The 22,071-nt window shown below is 49.0% G+C and overlaps 1 protein-coding gene across 1 annotated transcript in view; it reads right to left on the bottom strand.

The window, feature by feature from the left end:
• Shank2 (SH3 and multiple ankyrin repeat domains 2) overlaps positions 1-22,071 on the bottom strand; it is a 420,233-nt gene that overhangs the window by 150,603 nt on the left and 247,559 nt on the right. The window contains exon 15 of the mRNA XM_051193484.1: positions 11,223-11,298. Coding sequence (XP_051049441.1) covers positions 11,223-11,298 — 76 coding nt within the window. The remainder of the gene's footprint in view (positions 1-11,222; positions 11,299-22,071) is intronic.

Genomic DNA, 22,071 nt, shown 5'->3' with positions numbered 1-22,071 from the left:
GCCTAACAATTTTCCTCTTCCCTGTCTCAGGTTCCCACTTAGAATATAGCCCTGCTTTTCCTTAGCTTGGCCTTTTTGCTTTTCACTAAGTCCTGCTCATCCACAAACATTGCATCTCCTTAGGGCTACATCCAGGGCAGAGAACCCAAGGCACAATAGTGCCACCTGCTCTGTCAGGCTTCTGGCCACCACAACGGCCTCAGTTTTGACCTTGGTTAGCTGAGTCAGGTTTTAAACAGCATGTGTCCCGAAGGGTTAAGAGCTGCTGAGCTGACTGGCTGCCAAGGAGCATGGACAGTCTGGCCACCAAGACCAAATTCCCCAAGAGGAAATCTCAGAGATAGTAGCAGGCTGTCATGTCTGAGCCCTCCTGCAGATCTGACCATGATGTGCTGCTTTCTAACTCTGACAGTGAAGCCAGGTGCCCACTGTTGCCTTTAAGGGATGGGGCAGTAGAGCTATGTGGGGCTGGGTCAGCTGAACCTCCTTTAAAAGCACTGAACCCTTTGCATGGTGTGATGTTTGGCACTGGGTACTTAATATTTTCCTTCTCAGGCCCATACTGTCCTTTAGTCTCCTCATAGGAGGATTTATTAAGAGCCGATAGGGTGCACAGTTTTTCTTAGAAAGAAGCCTTAGCATTTTGCCCCACTTGGGCATCTTTCCTTATCTTAAGTCATCCACCCACCTACCCACTTAACCACTCATCAGTGCATCCATCTATTCATCAATCCATTCATTCATCCATCCATCATCCATCCATCTACCCATTCACCCACCCATCATTCATCCATCATCCTTCATCCATCCATACACCATCTATCCATCTGTCTGTCCGTCCGTCCATCCACCCATCCACCCACCCACCCATCATCTATTTACTATACATCCATCTAATATCTGTCTGTATTTGTCATTACGATCAATTTAACACATATTCACCCATCCATCTACCCATTCATCTATCATCCATCATCCACTTAACATTTATTGATTCATCATCAATCTATTTAACATCAAAACTTTATGATCTATCATCCCTCTATCACTCTAATATCTATCCATCTACCAACCATCAATTCATCCTTCATCCTTCCACCCATCTATCAACCATTCATCCACTAATCCCCTTTTTTTTCCTCACTTTTCTGAGGTTGAACATTTGCCAGGCCCTACCCCAAGTGATAAGGGAAAGAGACAGTCAACAAGTCAATCAGGCACTGATGCAGAGTAGGGGACACAACAAATTCATATCAGCCATTGGACTTGGCCCAGGAAATGATGAGTCAGATGAGTCTTATTCCCCTACTCCTGAGTCAGGCGCCAAAGGCTGCTATTGCCTAGAAGAAGACAGACCAACCTATATTTTGCCAAATGTGGGGATCAGTACAGACATTTGCTGAGAGCCTGCTATGTGCCCACCTCATTCCTGAGAAGACCTGCAGGCCTGGCTGCCTCATCCTCTTGCTGGCTGGCACATGCCTGGATACCAGCTCAGAGCATTCATGCTCACCTAGGTTGCTCTGAGGCTGGCCCTGAAATCCAGCCCTGACAGACCTGACTCAGAGTCAAAAGTAGAGGATGTTCATGGTGACCACCTGCCTTGTGCACTTACAATAACTGTATGACATGTTCATTCATGATGCTGGTGTTTATGTTCATTCATGCCTGCACTTTTCCTGTCTCATATGTGTGTGTAGTGGGGAGCTTGTGCCACGGAGCATATGTGAGGTCAGAGGAAAATCTCAGGCGTCAGTCAGTCTGCCTTTCTTTCTGTTTGATAGAGGTTCTCTAATGACTCACCACCACACACATCAGGCTAGCTGGCCTGTGAGCTTCCAGGAATCCTGTCTCTGTTTCGCATCTCAACACGGAAGTGCTACGGTAATGGGTGTGTGCCTCTGCATCTGGCTTTACTTGGGTTCTGGGGATCAAATTCAGGTTCTCATCTTTGCATGGTAAGTGCTTTGTACCTGCTGAGCCATCTCAGCTGCACGGAGACCATTTGACACATCCATTAATGGTAAACGCTCACAACATCCATTCATAGTGAGCACTGGTCATGCATATTCATGGCGGCCATCGGTGATATTCACTAACAGTGAAAACTGCCTAGTAGTTATGATAGCTTCTGGCCAAATATCCAAAACTTGATAATGGGAAAAGGACATGGGGGAGAGTAGAGTGTAGCTATTTACAGGTTGGTAAACTGAAGCCCACATAGGGAGTTTGTGTCAGGCTAGGGAATAGCTCTGGCATCAGAACTCCCAGGCTGGGCCCCATCAGGCTGGTAGACCACCCTGAAGGACCTATGAGCCACTCAGTTCATCACTCACTCAGTTCCTGAATTGAGGGCCTACCATGGTGGAGGTGAAGAAGGAGGCAGAAGAGGGACATGGTGCTGACTTGGGGCGTGCTACAGCATGCCAGCTTACCAGGGCTGGCTGGAGGCATGTTTCCTCAGCTCCAGGATCAGTACACACACCAGCAGTTTAAGATTGGATGGACAGAGTTCTCACACTATGGAAACTGGTAAATGGTAAATGCTACAGTTCAGGACAGCTGTAAGGAAGGGAGACAGGGGACTCAATACAGCATGGGGCTTAGAAAACAGAGGATGCCTTTGGCAGCTGACCATGGGACAATGGGGCCAACACCCTTCTTTTGATGGTGATGCAGATAAGGGAAGTGGGGAGACAGGAAGCTCATGGTGGCACCTCTCTACCTTGGCCTGCCTCTCCACATAACCGGACGGCCAAGGGCAGCTCTGCTGGGCGCGCCCTGGAGGTGTGCCTGAATGCCAGCCTCCCCTAGCAACTGCTCTGCGGCTTCTGCATCGCCCCACCCATCTGCCTGCTCTCCCCCATCAGGACACCCACTCGCCACCTGGGAAAAGTGCTAAATGTGGCCTGAGAGTGTTGAGCCAGGCGCCTCCCTGCAGGGATGGATGCCAGGACAGGGTTCGTCCTGGACGGAAGTACATAATTGTCCTGCCTGATCCCACAGCACAGCAATCCTGCAGTGAACATCTGGGCTTTTCTGCTCCAGGCCCCAGTGGGACACACTCAGTAGCTACAGGGGAAAGCCCCAACCCAGAAGTCAGTGGTTCTGAGCGCCATAAAGGGTGATTTCTGAGCTTGGTCGTCAGGCCAGGCACAAGGGGCCTGCCTTCCCTTCTCAAGAGGCCATTCTGCTGCTTCAGATCCCTAAGCTGGACTCCATCAGAGCCCCCACTCCTCCCAAAACCTCATGTGCTCTGAGAAAGGAAACCCAAAATTAGGTCCCCAACATCAGGAAGGGCTGGAGGTCATAATGGTTCATCGCCATTATCAACTTGCTAGGATTCAGAATTTCCCAGGAAACACACCTTGGGTGTGTCTATACAAGAGTTTCCAGAGAGGTCTTTGTTGTTTTACTTGTTTTTTTAAGTCTTGTTTTTTGACAGGGACTCTGTAGCCCAGGCTGGCCTCCAACTCTTTCTGTAGCGGAGGATAACCCTAAACTCCTGCTTCCACCTCCTGCGTACCAGGATTACAGGTAAGAGCTACATCATCCCAGTATGAAATGCTGAGTATCGAACCCATAGCTTGCTGAGAGGTAGGCAACAATGTATCTGTTGAAGCATTTCTCTAGCCCCCTCTAGAGAGGCTTAACTGAGGAGAGAAGTCCCTCCCTGAATGTAGGCAGCACCACTGGATAAGCTGGGGTCCCTGACCAAATAAAAAGGGGAGCAGCAGTCAAGCATGGATATCTTGTTTCCAGGTTGGTGCCAGGGACAAAGCTGTTTCTGCAGCTGTGCCTCGATGCACACCATCCCTTTGCACCTTGAGATGGGACACACCCTCCCTCCCTTAATTCTCTTTTTGTCAGGTTTTAAGTCACAGTGACTAGATGTGGGATGTTGGCTGTGGTGAGGCCAGAGGACACTAATGCCAAACTACCAGATCCTGAAGAGGGAGGAGGCTGGGCTAGGCTTGGCCACTGCAAGGGCCTCATATGCTAGGATGACCCAGGACTAATTGCCTGGTGCTCAGCTTCTTGTGTACACTGTAGGTCTGACTCCTGATGCCCTGTGACAGAGGAAGAAAAACAGCACTTGAGGCAGAGGGCTGAGTGGTCCTGTGAGGGTCCCAGGGCTGGTGGGTGGTGAGCCTGGGACTAGGAACCAGTCTGAGTTCATGGCTTCCCCTCTCCACAGCCACACAGTCACTTCTGTGCATGACTCAGTTGCATGTGGCACTTCTTCATTCCTGCCTATCACCTGACCATCTGTGGGCTCACTCCAGAATAAAATTCCCTCTGGGATGGTCAGTTTTTATTATCAACTTGACACAAACCTATGGTTACTTGGGAAGAGGGAACCTCAACTGAAGAATTGTCTCCATCAGATTGGCCTGTGGGCAAGCCCGCGTTACATTTTCTTGATTAATGATTGCTTTGGGAGGATATGGACTAATGATTGATATGAGTAGCGAATCAATAAGCAGCATTCTTCCATGGCCCCTGCTTCAGTTCCTGGCTCCAGGTTCCTGCCCTGAGTTCCCTCAAGGATGGACTGACATGTAATACGTTATAAACCCTTTCTACCCCAAGTTGCTTTGGGGCAGGGTGTTTATTCACAGCAACAGAAACAAAACTAGAACACATCTTATGTTTATTTGGACCCTGATACATGCCTAGCAGGAGTGTGTGAGAGACCAGCTTTGTCTTTGTTTATGATCTCTTGTGGGGAGCAAGCAAGGGGCATGTCATCCATCCTGCTTTCTGGCACTTGACTAGAAAGAATCTACATCTACATTCAACCTAGGCTGTGCCTGGAGGGCAGCCACAGGCAGAGGCCTCTGTGAACACTGACCTGTCCAGTCTGCTCTCAGAGGCTCCCAGCGATACTTTTTTGAAGTGTCAGAAGCTCATCCTGCCATGAAATAAACAGCCTTTGGACGATGACAAAGTGACTATCTAGACAATTTATACAGGTGGCTAGGGAAGTCTCCTAGAATAAGGATGGAAAAACTGGAGAAATGGTGATGGATAGGATGATTTTAAGTGATACAGAGGGAAGGCAGAAGGATGTGTGTGAGAGAGAATATGAGAGAGAGAGAGACTCTGAGGTTGTTGAGTCTGAGGGAATTCAAGGACAGTAAACATAATGTGTTGAGGAGTCAGGCTAAGGTCAGCATGCCAAAGCATCAGACATTAAGGAGACAAAGAAACCCTGACATTCCTACAAACTTCCAGAAAGGAGAACAGAGGGGCAGAGACAGTGGAATGAGGATTGGAGAGCATCACATTTCACACCACAAAGTGGGACTATTCCAATTCAGAGGCTAAATGACTCTTGAGCCCAGAAGTTTAAGGCTAGAGACTGCAGACAGAGTGCTTACACTTCAGGTTCTTTTTGTTGAAGTTTGTTGAGGATGTAGCCCCTCAGAACAACAGCAACGCCCAAGAAACTACTCACTCATCTCATATGTTAATGAAGGGAGAAACTGCACAATGACTCTGCTGAGTGCTGAGAACTGGAGTCCAGATGGGAGTGTAACTTCAAAGGAGTCTCTTAGGAATGGCTCACATTCTTAGGATGTAACCACAGGCAGGAAGGGCATTTAGTCACTTGCTAACAAAGACCTACTTCTGCTACAAAAGAAAAAAAAAAATAAAAGCAACTAGAATCTCCAGGAAAAACACAACAACACAATGCCATGCAAAAACCACTATGCTTGTTTGACACTTAGATGTGGGATGACTTTGAACAACTGAAAGAGGAAGAGGAAGAGAGCCTGTTGGGTTGAAGGAAGTGAAGGGAGAGTCTGGGGATGTCACCTGAAAGATGACAATTGGGAGAAAAGGCTACAGCTCTTCAGACTGTGGACAAGTAGAACTACGAAGCCAGGTTCTCTCCAGCAGTCAGGGCAGTTCAGGACGAAATGAAGACACAAGGTGTGGCTATTATAAAGCTGGGGTAACATGAATGGAATAAGGAAGGATAGTTAACAAGATGGCTGGGTGGGCAGGTGGGCAGTGGGGCCCTGCAAAAGAGGCTGGGAAGGAAGGGTTGCTTTCCATTCCTTGCCCTATCCGTGTGGCTTGCCTGAATGGACTGGTTGCTTTTCTTACACACATTCCTTCTGAAGGAAGGAAGCTGAGAGTCCATGGAGAATGGAGGGGTGGAAGTTTTCCCCAGAATTAAAAAATAAGGCGGACGGTGACAAAGGAAGGTACTTGATATTGACACTGGCTTCCACATGCATGACTACACATGTACCTGTGCCCCCAATCCTTGCACACATGTGCACACACATGTAGGTGAACACAGAGCACAGCCCCCTCCACCCAGAGGCTTCTTACAACATCACAGAGTCCTTCTCTAGAAAGAGCCTCAGGAATCCAGTGAGGGAGATTCTGTCTGGGAAGAACTCTGGAGCGGGGAGGGACCTGTTCTTCACTCCATATTATCTCCTAAACATTTTGAATCTTTTACCAAGTGCATCTTTTCTATTATCAATTCAAAAACGTAAAATTGATACTTGAAAGCCGTGAAAATAAGTAACTCTGGGTAGCAGGTAGTCACCTGTTGAAAAGGCGCAATCTGCTGCCCTCCTAGATCAATCTCCAGGAGGAAATTGGTTTTCCTGGGGAGAAGATGTAAAGGAAGTGGCTCGTCCTGGCATGCATTCATGAAGGTTGTCTTTCCAAGCAGGCTGCGCACAGGCTGTGCAGCTCTGGCTGTGTGGTGGGAACCATGAGGACCTTGCTGCCATCAAGTACCAGGTCACTAACTCCTCCCTGGCAAATCTTAGAGAGGGTGGAGAGTAGATCAACCTCGCTCTCCCTCACTCATACCCAGAGCTCTGTTCCTTCCAATGTCACCTCAGATCCACCCCCTGCTCTGCCCCCACTTCTGACAGTGCATAGAGCTGGTGCTCAGCCCAGACGACAGGGCAGACTCCTCACTGGTTTCCATTCCTCTGCTCTTCTCCTGTTGGGCAGATGACATGGGCTCCAGTATCTCCCCACTAGGTGTGATGAGCCCCAAATCCAGGGGCTCCAAGGCCATCATCTTCTGTGTGTACCTTGCTCCTCGCCATTGTGCAGTTTCTGCCTACTTCAATGTTTCTGCAGTGGCTGAGTCTTGTCCGGATGGCTGGCTCCCTCTCAGCCTCTGGGAGTCACCTCAGGTTCATCCTCAGGAACATTTGCTCTGGCCTCCCACAGCTTGCTCTGGGGCTCAAGGGCTACTGGTCTGCTCCGTGGCACTGACTGACCACCCAGGGAAACTCTCTGGTACAATGTGTGACTTCACTGTTTGTCTTCACCAATAAGACCACCAATAAGGGGAAATGGGTGGATAGATGGAGCAGTGTATAACAAGCAACCCCTGAGGTTCCTCTGCCCACCCAGGCATTTCCTCCTGGTGTCCTATGCTGATGAGGCAGGGACCCAATTAATGAGGAAGGAGGACTTACCGCTGTCACCTCATATTGAGGTGTGCTTTTAACACTGACCTTCAGATACCTGCAAAGTCCTGCACAGTGGTGGCCCTAGGACCTCGGCTGTCTGATTCTGACTACTGTGCCTATTACTAAACTCCTCCCATATTCCCCCTGCAGGTGGAAGAGAATCCTAAGGCAGGAATTGGGTGGAACATTTGTGCCAATGCCTGGGTTTATTTTAACCCCTCATCTCTCAAGTGCTGAGCTGCTAGGCTAACTTGACGCGTGAAGGGGTGGGAAGGGCAGAAAGCTTTCAACTGATTCAGAAAAGGTCTCAATTGAGCCTTACTTCCCATCCCATTTTCTTTAATTACATTAGCATCTGCAGCAAGGCGGCCTCAGCCATTGGTGCTTGCACAGACCACAGCCACGACGACCAGAGTGGCTAATTGGCCAGTGGGGCGGTGCAGTGGCTGGGTCTCTGCTCTGCTTTTGGCCCTTCCTAATGAGTTGATGAATGTACTGCACTGCGGCTGCCCATCCCTCCCCAGATGGCTTCTGCCTGTTCGGTCAAATGAGTGATGTCCAGCCTCTCCTTCTAATCCACCCCATTCCGTCTCTCCACCCACAAACTCCTGGTATGACAGTTCCCTTCCATGGTCAAAAGCAACTCCTTTCTTATTGCCTGCATCTGTATGAGTGAGCTTGATGGTTCTTTGTCAGTCACAAGAGCAGTGTTTTCCCTCCCAATGATGCTTTGGGCAGCAAGAGTTCTATCTTCACCAAGACTCCTCCTCACAGACCCCTTTACTCCAAGGCCATTGTGAACAGAAACATCTTAACCTCAGATGGTCTCAGGCAGCCAGCCTCACACACAAGCTTTACCCCATCACTTGACCCCTTTCTCAGTTTCCATGTTTTTCTACCACTCAGAGTGACCTTCCTTTACAAGGCTCCTGAGGGTGTGACTGGGTCATGGTGGCTGGTGCTGATGAGGTGACAGATGAACGGTGCATTTTTGACTCTTGTTTCTTTTATTGAAGTGGCAGGTCAAGGGAGGCCCACACCTTGTCCAACCCAACTGTTAATCTAGAAACTTCTACCTTTAGCTCAGAAGCTGCTAGTTGGTCCCCATTTGGCCCTAAACCCCATGGTTGGATTGCTATGTGAATCCCATGTAGCTTTGGCCAGCTGACCCGAAACCAATCCTGATGTTAGCTTTGTGATGAGCCTCTACCGTGAGGTCTTGTCTCTAGCCCTACTTTGTCCTCTCTGCTTTCCAAGTCAGGTACCAGCACCGCTTTGTGGGGAGGTGGCCCTGACTAAGGAGCAAAGTATGCCACCTTCATAGATATATACACATCAAGACCACCTATCCATTTCTCTGTGCCCTAGACATGCTCCATCAATGGCATAATATGAGAGTGGTCATTGCTTGGGGTCTTCCATCTTAGGGTTCACACCTCCCCCCACTGCCACAGGGCTCACTGTTGCAGCTTTCCCCTACCTCCCTGGGCCTTAAAGCTCACTGGCTCTGCCTGGACCTTCCTTGTCAGATGGACATATGGGCTGACACAACTGACTGTGGCCACCTATTAAGGACCCTATTAAGGGTCCATACTGGCCAGCTTTATCAGAAATTGCTGGCTCTGAGTTCCCTTTCCAGTATATAGTTCCCTGTGCATAGGGCCAGGTCACAGGTCTCACTGAGACACCAAGGTCTGAAAGGCAGGCAGTGGAAATTAGAATGTAGACCAATGCTAGAACAAGTGCTTCCCTAGCATATGCCAGGCCCTGGATTCCATCCCCAGTTCCCTAGGAAACAACAAAAAGGGCTAGACAATGGAAGGAGACAGGGGGCAGAGAATAAGACTTTTGTTGCAATTCTTTCCATTCTTTCTTGTTGAGACAGTCTCATTAAGTAGCTTAGTCTGACCTTGAACTCAGCAGCCTCCTATCTCAGCACCTAGAATGTTGGGATTACAGGCAAGTGCCACCATGTCCATCCCAGCCCATATTGTTTTTGAGAGTGGTAGAGGACAGGTCAGCATTAATACCAAGTCAGACAACAGCTGTGCTCTTGGCAAATGACTCGAACTGAAAACATGTTCAGACAGGATTGCCCATGGCACGGCATTCATCATGGCAGATATCACCCAAGCATCCATCAATGGTAAAATCAGCATCTGTATGAACAGTTTCCATAAAACCCCAGTAAGTAGAGCCACAGATGGAACACAATGGGCTGTGTGGAGGAATCCATGGGAATGGCTGCTGGTAAGGACTTGCCTTGCAGTGGGGAGGTTTCAGAACAGTCGGAGGTGGTTCTTGTCAATGTGCTAACCATGCTGATCTCTGCACCTCAAAATGGCAAAGCACACACTGGACACTTTTGTCTCAACAACAGACCCAGGTAGGACCCTCAGCAAGAGACAGGAGTTATTGGAACAGGCAAGAACTGACCACCAGAGCCTAGAATCAGGTAGAATCCAGTGTAGGGTGCTAGACCCTCAAGAAATGGCCCTCCTCAGACGGGATCTAGCCGATGGCCTCTCAGTTAATGATGCACAGATTAAGATACATGAGATGAGGATAAATATATAGGTTATATATTGTATTCTGGGAAAGTCATTTACACGAGAAACCAATGACCGCAAGTTCCCGTTCCAAGGATCCACACCCAGGCTGCTCTCCGTGACCTGACCAGAACCAAGAGAGTGAGCTAGGGTCCAAGACCCCAGACCTAGCTTCCCAAAAGTCATGTCTGTACCCGTGCCCACACCCCCAATGGGCGTGGTCAGTGCAGCAGGTGCGGGCAGGGTAGATATCTCACTATACTCAGTCTCTTGCTTCATGGTAGGCTTCCCAGCAGCGCTGGGTAGAGGGCCCTTGTAGGGGACAGTCATGTACCTGTACAACTTTTCCTTTCCCAAGTCACACATGCATCCCTGATCCCTACACCCAGGATCAACCTGTCTCAGGCCAGGTATTCCCATAGACCTCTGTCCCACTGTGGCATCAGTGCTGAGTAGGGAACTGTGGCTTGTGACAGAGAAAAGGACAAACTCCACACCCAGGATGCTTAGAACCATTGCAAAGGGAACAACGGCCTGAACAGAAAAGCTGCATGTCAACACAGGCCTGCTGGTGGAGCCAGTGTCCTAGTTTTGGCCCCACCTAGAGTTAGGAAGGCAGGACACAGAGACCACACAGTTCTTGCAACAGTTGTTGCCCAAGCATGGTTTCTGTGGGAAGATTTCATCCTGCACCCCAGGGCAATCATACCATGTGAAACACACTTTCTACAAATTCCCAACCTTGTGAGCCTAGAACGTCTGCCTACCTGGGGTCCTGGCCATTAAGAAGAGTGAGACTTCCTTATCAACAACCCAGTTGGCAGGAGACACCAAGAGAATGTGGACACACAGGCAAGGTGGGAGCCCAGAGCAAGGATCATCTAAATCCTTGATGGAGGATGTCCATCACTTTGCTTCAGGCCCCCAACTCTGTTCCTCTCTCCCATCTCTATTGCTTTCTCTCAACGATGGCACCCTTCCCTCCTCCTTAACGTCTGCTGCCCACTCACAGGGGCTTCCTCCACAGGCAATTGCATGCAGGCCTGTCTGTGACAGGTTCTCTAGAAAATGGTGCTCCCCCCACAACCTCAGCAGAGATGACACAAGAATAATAAAGCAAAGGTGACCTAGACTGCACAAAAGGCACCCCCTCCTGAGGCACGCAAGAACACCTGAGGCCAGAGTTTCCCCAGAAGGCAGAAGCATGCCTTACCTGGCAGCATCGAAGCTATCGTAAGAGCCCACTGTGTAATGCCGGAAGAGCTTCTTGCTGCGGTCAGCACGGGTTTCTGCAGAGGGAAGAGAGATACTGTTCAGCAAAATCATAGCCCACACACAGAATAGGCAAAAAGCTGAATATCTGAGATTTGCTCCAGGCAAGGTGGCGTCCACTCTGCATAGGGACATATCTGGGGAGATGGGGATGATTTGGCACCCAAGTCTGCAAAGTTTAGGGATGTTGTGAACCCTGGGCTGACCAGAGAGGAAGGAGCTCACTCTAAAACACAGATGGAATCCTGTGCCCGAACATGGAGGGGTAAGTGAGGCTCTGCAGAGCAAGGGACACAAGCCTTCCAGCCAGAACAAAGACAGCCACCTTATACGGAATCTGCTAGATCTGCATGCCCAAAGGATACTACCCAAGCTGGCAGGCCTCTGCCATCTCAGGAACCTCTGATAGTGGCCTTATCCCAGAAAGACATGATCAGGATTAATAACCTGATGATGGCTGCTTTCCTTTTTTTTTTTTAAGGGCTAAACTAAGCACACATGATTAACGCTTCTAATTAAGCCTCACTTCCCTGACTCAGCAGATTCAGACTAAAGATCGGTGGGAAATGATATGACTGTTGTAATTAGATTAGCAGATGGCACAGGGCTGGGGGGGCAGGACTGTGAAGATGCAAATGCTGGAAGCAACACAGTACACAGTGAACTTCAAGGTATTCCCCTCACAGACAAGATCCCTGCCCCGCCTCTTCTGGGGTCCTGGGGAACTCTGGGAGAAACTGAGCAAATGGCTTGAAGAAAAAGCCTGAGCTCGAGCCTCTTGTCAGTCTCTTCTCTGTCTCATTCCAAGATAAACTTTTATCACTACCCCCCATGCATGTTCCTGAGGCAGAGACAGAGCACCCCAGTTCTTACAGAGTTAGGGGAGCACCCCACTACTTACAGAGTGAGGAATCCCCTCCTGGGGTGGAAGGAGGTGTGCCTGAGGTGGGAACTAGAACTGCATTTCCCAGCTACCCTGGCACCCTGGATGTGGCTCAGTGGTTAGTTCTTCTTGAGGAGTAGGGTGGTCCCAAGCTGGGCTCTTAAGCCCCTCTGCTGTCCTTCTCTCCTTTAGCTGTCTGCCAGGTCAAGTCTCAAACCCCAGAGGGCAGGGCACCCACAGACAGAATAAAGAGGCCCAAGGCTCAGTTGGTACCTAAGTATCTGCATGGGAGCATTAGAAACCGAGATTGGTTCCCAGCACCATGTAAAAAGCCAGACATAAAGGTGTACAAAACCCAGCACAGAGGCACTGGAGGTGGGCGATCCCTGGTGCTCTCACTAACTAGCCACTCAGGTCTAATTGGAGAGCTCCAGGGTTCGTGAGAGGCCTTGCTTCAAAAAAAATAAGGTGGAAAGCGAATGAGGAAGTCACTAGATATTAACCTATGACCTCCACATGAACACACACACACACACACACAAAGGCCTGGACTTCTGTGTGTCAGAGTGGGCAGAAGTGTACACTGTACACTATATGAGAGAAAAAAAAAATCAACCCTCTGTTACACTGGGTTGCACTTTGGAGTTTCTTTGTTCCAGCAGCTCCTGCTGCCTTTCTTCACTGACAGGCAGGACAACAGGTGTCCTAAACTGGGCTCACACTTGTGTGTCCACACCTTCCATCTGCACACCTTTCTCAAACACCCAAGACTCCCACTTTCTATGCCTCTCTCAGCCATGATATTGTATTGTCACTACTGTCTTCACTAACACCAAGTGCTTCTGTGTATCAGGCCCTGCTGCGAACACCAATGAGGTACCTAGTCAATTATCACCATGGAAACCCAGTGAAGGGTGCACACGCAGCTCAGAGACCCCTCTATCTCTTTACTGTGCTAGTGTCATCCTTTGAAGGCCTGCTCTAGACTGTGGGCCCCATCACAGGGGCAATATCTTAGTTAAGTTAAAGTTGAAGGCATTTTGGTAGTTTAAATGTCAGGCTGTGTGTACATTACCTCTCTAATCAACCATTTCTTGGTCTACTATTGAGGCCACACAGCTTGAAGGCCATCAACAAAAATGTGCCAATAGTTGCCAGGACATCCCTTCATAATGAAAGTTGAAAGCAATGGCATTTTGCAAACAAAGCAAGCAATTTAATTTTAGGAAATGCACTCTAACAGACAGTAAACTGATGGCCCAAAGTGAAATTGTCAGGTTATAAATTTGTCACCCAGATTTAACATTAACCATCAATGTGGCATAGCCTAGAATCACCCGCAAGAGTCTCCACTGAGTAACTCCTTATCAGGTAGGTCTGTGTACCTGTCTATAAGGGATTGTCTTAATCCATGTAGGATTGCCCAGAACACTGGACAAGTGGTCCTAGTTTGTATAAGAAAGCTGGCTGGGCATGAACCTGAGAGTGAGTATGCAGACAGTTTCCTCCAGGGTTTCTGCTGCAAAGCCTTGGCTGTAAGTGAGTTCTCTGGTCAGAGGTTAACACCACATGGAATAGTGAGAAGCCTTGCTCCAGATCTTTGCCTTGCGTCCCTGCCCCGATTTCCCTCACACACACAGTGACCAAGAAGTTCAAAATGAAATAACCCTAACTTGTTTTTTGGTAACAGTTTTATCACAGCAACAGAAAACAACTAGAACATATTGTGTGTACAAAGAAAGGAAATTGGGTGCAAAATGCTGGACTGTAGACACAAAATAGTAAAAGGGTGGTCATCTTGTTTACACCTGTCACTCCACTCCCATACTGTTACCACCTGAATCCTAACAGCCCTGTCCCTTTCCTGTGGGCATCTGTTCACAAGGAGGAAGGCCTGGGTACATTTAATGGGTGGCATCACCGAGATCAAATCATGTGTCCACTTCATGTCACCCAGCACAGATCCAGTGCCTTCCTTTTCTGCCTGTACCCTGGGTCAGGGACATATCTTATGCTGTCCTCATGGCTCCAGGATGGGCATTACCTTGTGTCTCTGAATAGTCCTCCTATTCTATAGTCTGGGGGAGATAGAGTTCTGTGAGGTCATGAGGGCGGGGCCCTCATGAGCCATTGACAGGCCGGAGGACTGCTCACTATGAGTATTACTATGAGTTGCTTTGGTTGTCTCCATCCCATGTGGCAAGTTGTCAACCAGTTGGAAACTAATGAGTGCCAAGAGTGGATAGGGCTCTGGCTGGGCTGGAGGGTACAGGGCAGAGAGAGGAATGTGTAGTGAAATGCTTATGCATGTGTGTATGTGTGCCTGTGTACATGTTCATGCATTCTTATACATATTCATGTGTGCCTGAGTACATATGCATGTGTATATACATACATGTATATGGGAGAACTTTTATGTTCAGGCTTACAGTGACTATATTAGTGACTGTGTGCATGTGTTCATATGAGCATGTGTTTGGGTACAGATGCATACGTGTATAAATGCACACACATGTTTATGTGATTAAAAATGTGTGTACAGGTCCATGGGAATGTATACACACATTTATGTGTGTGTGCATTTATACAAGTGATTGTATATATGGGCACACATGTGTGTATGTGTGCATGTAGGTAAGAAAGAATGTATATAGAGGTACATGTGTGAGTGTGCATTTGAGCATGTGAGCACAGGTGAATGTGTGTAAACACACATGTGGGTGAGCATCATCACCGTTTATAATCATAGCCTCAATCCTTACCACCATCACAACCATCATCACCATCACCACCAGCCCCTAGTCATCCCCATTACTGTAGAAGATTTACTTAGCTTCTCTCTGCTTTGCTAGGGATCTGCATCATCATATTGGTCTTCTACCTGCTTGGGTCCTCACACAACACCCAGCAGCCAGCCCGTGTCCTGGCTCCATCTTCCAGAAGTAGCAGTGCAGTGATGAGGGGCAAGGTTCTGAAGCTAGACTGGTGGAATTCCAAGGTCACCTCTGTCACTGGCTGTGTGTCTTGTATTTGGCTTGTGATGTGGGGACAGCACTGGTCCTACTCACACAGAGGCACCTGAGTGGCTGGAGGTGAGGCCAGTTGGGCACACAGTACATGGGAAGTGTGTACCCCTTTGGCTATAACTATCACATGCCATACCTTAGATTCAGAACTTCTGCTTTCCACAGACCTTCAGAAGTCACACAGCCTATGAGAGGCAGTGTGGGCCCCTAATCCAGTTGTTTAAACACAGATGCCATGCTGTGTACACACCCTCACCCAGCTTAAGTTTTGACCCAGGGTAGATGTGTAGGCTGGATGGTTCTTGGGACTCTTCCTGCATGTGACAGTGGCTTATGTTACACCTAGTGTTTGCCTTCCCAAGCTATACAGTATACGCTGTGTGCCAACCCTTCTGGAAGCTCATGGGCTGCACAGGCAGATGTAGGGTATAAGTAAGACTCACCCAAAAAGTCAGGGCAACAGAAGGAGGCCTGAGGCTCATGCAAGGACAATGGCCAGGACAGATGCCTACTAGGACTTATACTCCCACTTGGGTCTTCAGGGAAGCACCAGATCAGCTGAACCTGACACATCACTTCCTGGGCTGTGGCCGAAGCCCTGCTCTCTCTGCTTCCTAAGGAGGCAGGAGGCCCTGCTGTCTCTCCTCGGTAGACCTGATAGAGGCAGCCATAGGCTTCCCTCATTCTCCGGGAGTTCAGCATTTCCCAATCCCAGCCACATGGGTAGCTGAGGCCACCACAGTCTCTAGTTCAGAGCACTAGCAGTTGGCATGGGACCTTGATGTGGCCACCCCTGTGACTTCATTTGTTGTGAGCTTCTTGCCCTGCTGCTGTGAGTCCCATTTCTGAGGCCTCCAAGAGTGGCCTGGCTTTATGAGATTAAACTCACAGGCAGGAGAACACAATCTAGGGAGGGTCAGCAAAAGAGACAGACAGACAGACACAGACAGAGGAGGACCCAGAAAATTGTCACTTTTAATACACGACCTTACCTCTAACTTACAAGCCTATCTGCGTCATTTCTGCACTGATTAAATTCAGCCTGCCACTGCTGACACACAAGGCCTTGGTCATGTACAGGCCATGCACACCAGTGTACCAATGGCCATGGCAGCTAACCATGGAATGGTGCCACACAGATTCTGTGGCCCCATATCCTCCTTGGAGAGTTGGCCATTTCTCTTTGCCATGTGGGTTACTGGTGTCTCAGAAGCTACAGCACACCTCCAACCTGTGGGGACATCTAGATGTGGCCCATATTGGTCTAAGCATCATGCTGGTCTCTGACCCTACCAGTCCTATGAGGTGACCCCTCAGCCTTTGTGTGGAATACAGCCTTTTTCTGAGGTGGTGGGTAGTGAGTGTTGGGAGAAGGCACAGGGTCCTGCTACAGAGGCCACAGGCTTTGGCTTGGAAGGTCCTGGGAGCCATTTGTCAGGTGTTTTCTGTGTCCTTCACCTGGGTATTTGCTCACATTACATTCCTCAGCTCCATGATACATCAGAATTATTTCTAATATTTTAAAAAATGTACTTATGGAAGCCACAGGGAGCCAGTGGAATCCAGAAGATACCAGATCCCCTGTGACTTAGAGCTGCACACCGTTGTATGCCACTGGACATAGTTGTACGTCACTGGACATGCCAAATTTGATGCTGGGAATCGAAACTGAGTCCTCTGAAAGAGCAGCAAGTGTTCTTGACCACTGAGCCATCTCTCCAGCTGTTGGGGGACCTCAGTCATTCGTTGTAGCCAATGTCAAAGCCACTGTGTCATTCCATTACATGTACAACATGCCAAGCATTGGGGGACAGTTGCCCATGAGCACAGAGCCCACATTAGGAACACTGCTTTCAATGCAGGGACTCCCAGGGACAGTGTGTCCATGGAACAGGCATTTGATAAGAATGTGAACCGTAATTGCTGTTCCTTGCCTGAGACTGTGGGATGCTTGTCGCACAGCGTCACCCAGGGGAAGCTGGCTGTCACAGACACATGTGGCCTTTCCAATTGCACAGACAGGATATTTTCCCACTCCTGGCTCCAGTCCTACACAACTACATCTCTCACTAGCACCAGAGTCCTGACAGATCTGTACAGCAGAAGTCTGACAACACCAAGACAAATACCCAGTGGAGACCTCATTAGGATGAGCCCAGAATCACCAGGAGAAAGGCAGAAAAAGCCTAGTAGAGGAAAGGAATGTGTCCTGACATGCATGGCATATGGGCAGAGAGCAGGACAGTCCTGAGTTCAGATCCCCAGTACCCACGTAAAGGCTGGTGTTACCACACATGCCTCTAACCCAAGCAGTGAATGAGGAAGAAACAGGTAGATTCTTGGAGTTCACTGACCAGCCAGTCTAGAAGAAAATGGAGAGCTCCAGGTTCTGTGAGAGACCCTGTCTCCAATCAGCAAGGTGGAGACTGATAGAGGTTGCTTAGCATTTCCTTTGGCTTCCATATGTGCACACATAGGTGCTTGCATACATACATGTATACACCTGAGTATTCCACATGCACAATACAGTGTGCATGCCTTTGATGGAAATTACTAGTTCATGTCCAAGTCTACTTTCTCATTCAGCATCAGCATCAGGGTTCTTCATACAGTGGTTGCCCTAAAATTTCTGTAGCATACCAGAGTTCAATACTCATTATCAACCTGGTCCAAGTGATCACCCTCTTTGACTTAGTCTGGTGAAGGAGCTTCCTATCTCCCTTTTTCCTGATCATTTGTTTCACCCATCATCCATGGTGACTTTGAAGGAATGTGAATCCAGCAATGCTATTGGCCCTGCCCATTTCTCTACCCTCATGCCCCATCACTGTCCCTTCCTCTTTGCTCCTAGAGCACAAGCCTTTCGCATCTCAGGGCCTTTGCATTTGCTAGAATCTTCTTTTCCCAGTTCTGATTTCACTGTGCCAACAGATCTCTGGCTCCTATGACAACCTGACCACGTGGGTACCCAGTCTCTCTGGTACATGAACGAACATTGGAAAATTGGTACCTCCATCTGCTTGGTCTGGCTGTGATGAGCTTAAGGCTCTATAGAAAATGCTAAGATAGTGCCTCCCAGAGGCCAATAGCATAATGCAAAGTGCCCATCTGCACTGGGGAACTCCCAATTCCAGCCCTGCCAGGCAGTGACCTGGAGGGATCTTCTCACAAGGCCTTGGGTGCTCCTACATCACCTAGAAAACAGGATGCTTGCCTTAATGGATGTTCTGGGTGGGTGATCCCTCATGACATACATCCCAGGTTAATTGGGGATCTCCCTCTCACAGGAGGTGGCTATGAGCCCTCACCACAAGGCAGCATTTAAGATAACATGCCCTAAAAACGCCACTCGAAAAAAAATCTACATCAAAGGGTGGGGGGAAATCTCTAGAAATTTTATTTCATACACCCCTTGGGACGTGTGGAAGGCAGCGACAGATTTCATGACAGCCTCCGATTGTCAGTAGTTAAAATAGCCCCTTATGCAAAGCAGCCAGGAGGAGGTGCCTGCAGTTTGGCAAGGAAGCCAGGGTGGCCTCCCATTGCAGAGTGCCTTTCTGCAAAGGGAACAAGAAGAGGGACTTTCTCCAAGACCAGCAGGAGAGTCCTGAAAGGGCAGAGGAAGCAAAACCTTTCACACCACAGATGTATTCCCCGGGGTGGCCCCTTCTCCATGGGATGCCAGTGGACAGATAGATGCTATGAGGCACATGAGATAATCCTCCCCATTCCTCATCTCCCCCTCTTCCCTCTCCTCCCTTCTCCTTTCATTGCAGCAATGGAGATGGATTCTAAGGTCTTACACATGTTAGATGAGCCCTCCATCACTGAGCCACACACCCCTACCCCTGAGACAGTCAAGACAAACCTGAGCCTCCATTCTTGCCTGGCATTCTGATCAAAGCAGGAAAGCACCTCTCAGGAGCCTCAGTTTCCCCCATCTATAACACAGTCCATAGCAGAGTCTACAATGTAGGGATATAGCGAGAATAGAGTACAGACACTTCTATACCCATCCTTCCCTAGTCCTGATCAGAGACGCTGGCCAGGCCCCTTAGCCACTGCTGTTTGTCTAAGAACCCACTTTGGTGTGTCTGGCTTACATCCAAGAGGTTGTTCTGCTTGTTCCTGTCTGAGCTGAGAAGGTCCCATATCATCCAAGCCAACTGAGCACCATCCCAGGAACCTGAAACCAGCATGGACACCTTCTGCTCCTGGACATCCTGCTCAGGTGAGGACCCATTACTGCACGTGGAAGACAGAGGATGGACTAGGGATTACATAGTGCATGAGGTTCTCAGAAGCTATGACATGACCATGCTGTCCCAGTTCCAGAAAGGACCTGCTTGACCATGTGTTTTGCCCTGAGTGACCTAAAAAGCCCCAGTTGAACTCCTCAGACTGGAGTCTATCTTATTACTTAGCCAATTCACACAGCATTCATATTTCCTTCTAGTCAGTATCATTTTAAGTAGAAACGCTCTAGGATGAATATGCTTGCTGGGCCATGTACCCTACAGTGTTACTGAACGGGCTGTTCTGGACACAGCATGGCTTTGAATATCCTTGCCTTCAGTCCCTAACTACACCAGACCCCACACAGCGATGGCTTCCACATCCACAAATCCTATCAACCTAAGTTTAGTCTGAAAACATTTGAAAAATCAGGGCTGGAGAGAGGGCTCAGTGGTTGAGAGTACTTGCTGCATTTGCAGAGGGCCCAAGTTTTGTTCATAGCACACATGTCAGGTGGCTTACAATTGCCTGTAACTCCAGATCCAGGGGGATCTGATGTCTCTAGCTTCTACAGGTACCTGCACTGACTTGCACATAGTCCCACAGATATATAATTAAAATTAAAAAAAAATTTAAAGACCATATTTGGGGATTACTGCATGCGCACTGAATGTGAACAGGTTTGTCTGTCTTGGTATTCACTCCCCAGACAATCCAGCACAATAATGCTTGCAGAGCACATACACTGCACTTGTGTTATGATTGCCTGACTTATAGTATGTGGAAAGATTGTGGGACATACAGGAGAAGCCTGTGGCATGATACAGAAGGGATTGGGGTGTCTGCGGGGAGGGAGTCCTGGAGGCAACCCCTAGTGATGTAGAGGTGTGGCTACCTTGGTGTTTCCTGTGACAATCAGCAGCTCAGCAGCCCAGCACCCATTTCCTGATGCCCACAGGGGGCAGAACACCCTTCAACCAGAAACCCTGTGCTGGCCAAGTGGCTGACATGTTTAAGTTACTTTTTGGTAAAGAGATGGCCAGACAGAGAGCACTGGGCACACAGCAGTCAAGTAGCTCCTGGGTCTGTGACAAGAGAACCTGGGATTCTGCCCTGGATGCTGGCTGGAAGCCTAACTTCAAAGGCAGACAGTTCTCCTGCCCTGATGGAGGGAGCTGACCCTCCTAACCGTTGGAGGGTCAAGGGTGATGTTCTGCGTGGGTAAATTTCTTTCTGGCAGAGCTGGGTGGCAAACTTTCCTTGTTTTGATTGACAAGAAGCATGGAAACTATGAAAAATGTGGAGAGTGATGCCAGGCATCTTGAAGACACACTTTAATACAAAGGCTCAACTCAAAAAGCACACACACTGTGCCTGGGGGGAACATGGAGCACAGGGGTGTACTAGTCTGAGTAGCCAGAGCCCCAAAACACAGGAAAGATGCCCTATGACCTTGGCCAGGCAGGCCTCAATGACAATGTAAATAGCTAAATGGGAATGTCCTGGTATACCCCAGGGGCTGGGATGAAAGCTGGTAGCTGCTGAGCATGGAGGTCTAGGAGAGAGAAGGGGGAGGAGCCCTGACAGAGTTCGGGGATGGCTTCCACAGACTCAGAAGGAAGTCACCTGAACAATGTATACTCCAGGATATACATAGAGGCCTGGAACATGAGAGATTGGAGAAGGACCCTGGTGGTGACTCAGCCAGGGCCAGAGGGGCAGTGGTGAGGACATTTTCTAAGCGGAAACACTGCTAGAGTGCCTGCTGAGCATGCAGCGCCTGTGCCCTAGACACACTCCTTCTGAGAGGAGCACCTTGCCCGTTTCCACACCCTCCTTTCTGTGGAATCCAGTCCCTCTCTTAGCTCTCATTCTTGGCTCCCTGCTCAGTTCCTTTCTGCTGCTATAACAAAATACCCAAAGCTAGGGTGTATATTAAGAATAGAAATTAATCTGCCTATCCTGGAGGCTGGGAAGCTCAAGACCAAAGTGGGGCTGGTTTCCTTGTGTGGCAGAAGAGCAAGAGAGTGCCGCGTGAGCCTCCGCGTGAAGGATGGCGCCCCACTCACACTGGCTCTGAAGTCACGACTTTTTTCTAATGGCCCCACCTTTTCACCTGACAACCCCACTGAGAACATTTTACCCTGTGAATTTTGGGGGAAATGTTCAGATCTCCTGCAAAAGGCTCAGGGTGCCTGGCTGGCAACATGGCCAGGCTGTTTGGCTCTGGCTCACCTATGCCCTGAAGCCAACTCCTTACTCAGGCTCCTATGTTTCCTGCAAGTCTCATTTACTTAGTTATTTTGTTTTTTCAAGACAGGGTCTTTATTCTGTAGCCCAGGAGGGCTTGCAACTCACTATATTGCCCAGGATGAACTCAAACTGATGACAGTCCTCCTGCCTCAGCCTCTAACACACTGAGAGTATAAGCACAAGCCAGCAAGGCCAGCTCCTCTGCAGGTTCCGACTCTGACATCACTCACCCAACTCAACACATAAGGGCTGAAGGCACCACTGAGGACAGAGATGGAAGCGTTTTCTCTCTTAAACCAGGCACTGCTGGGCTTTCTGCCAGTGGAAAAACAGGCAGTTATGGAAGCAGCGAGGTCTATCACTAGGCCACAGCCCCTTGGTCATCAGGCCAG

The sequence above is a fragment of the Phodopus roborovskii genome, unplaced genomic scaffold, assembly GCF_943737965.1.
Source record: "Phodopus roborovskii unplaced genomic scaffold, PHOROB, whole genome shotgun sequence".
NCBI lineage: Eukaryota > Metazoa > Chordata > Mammalia > Rodentia > Cricetidae > Phodopus > Phodopus roborovskii.
This window is presented reverse-complemented; position numbering and strand designations above follow the sequence as displayed.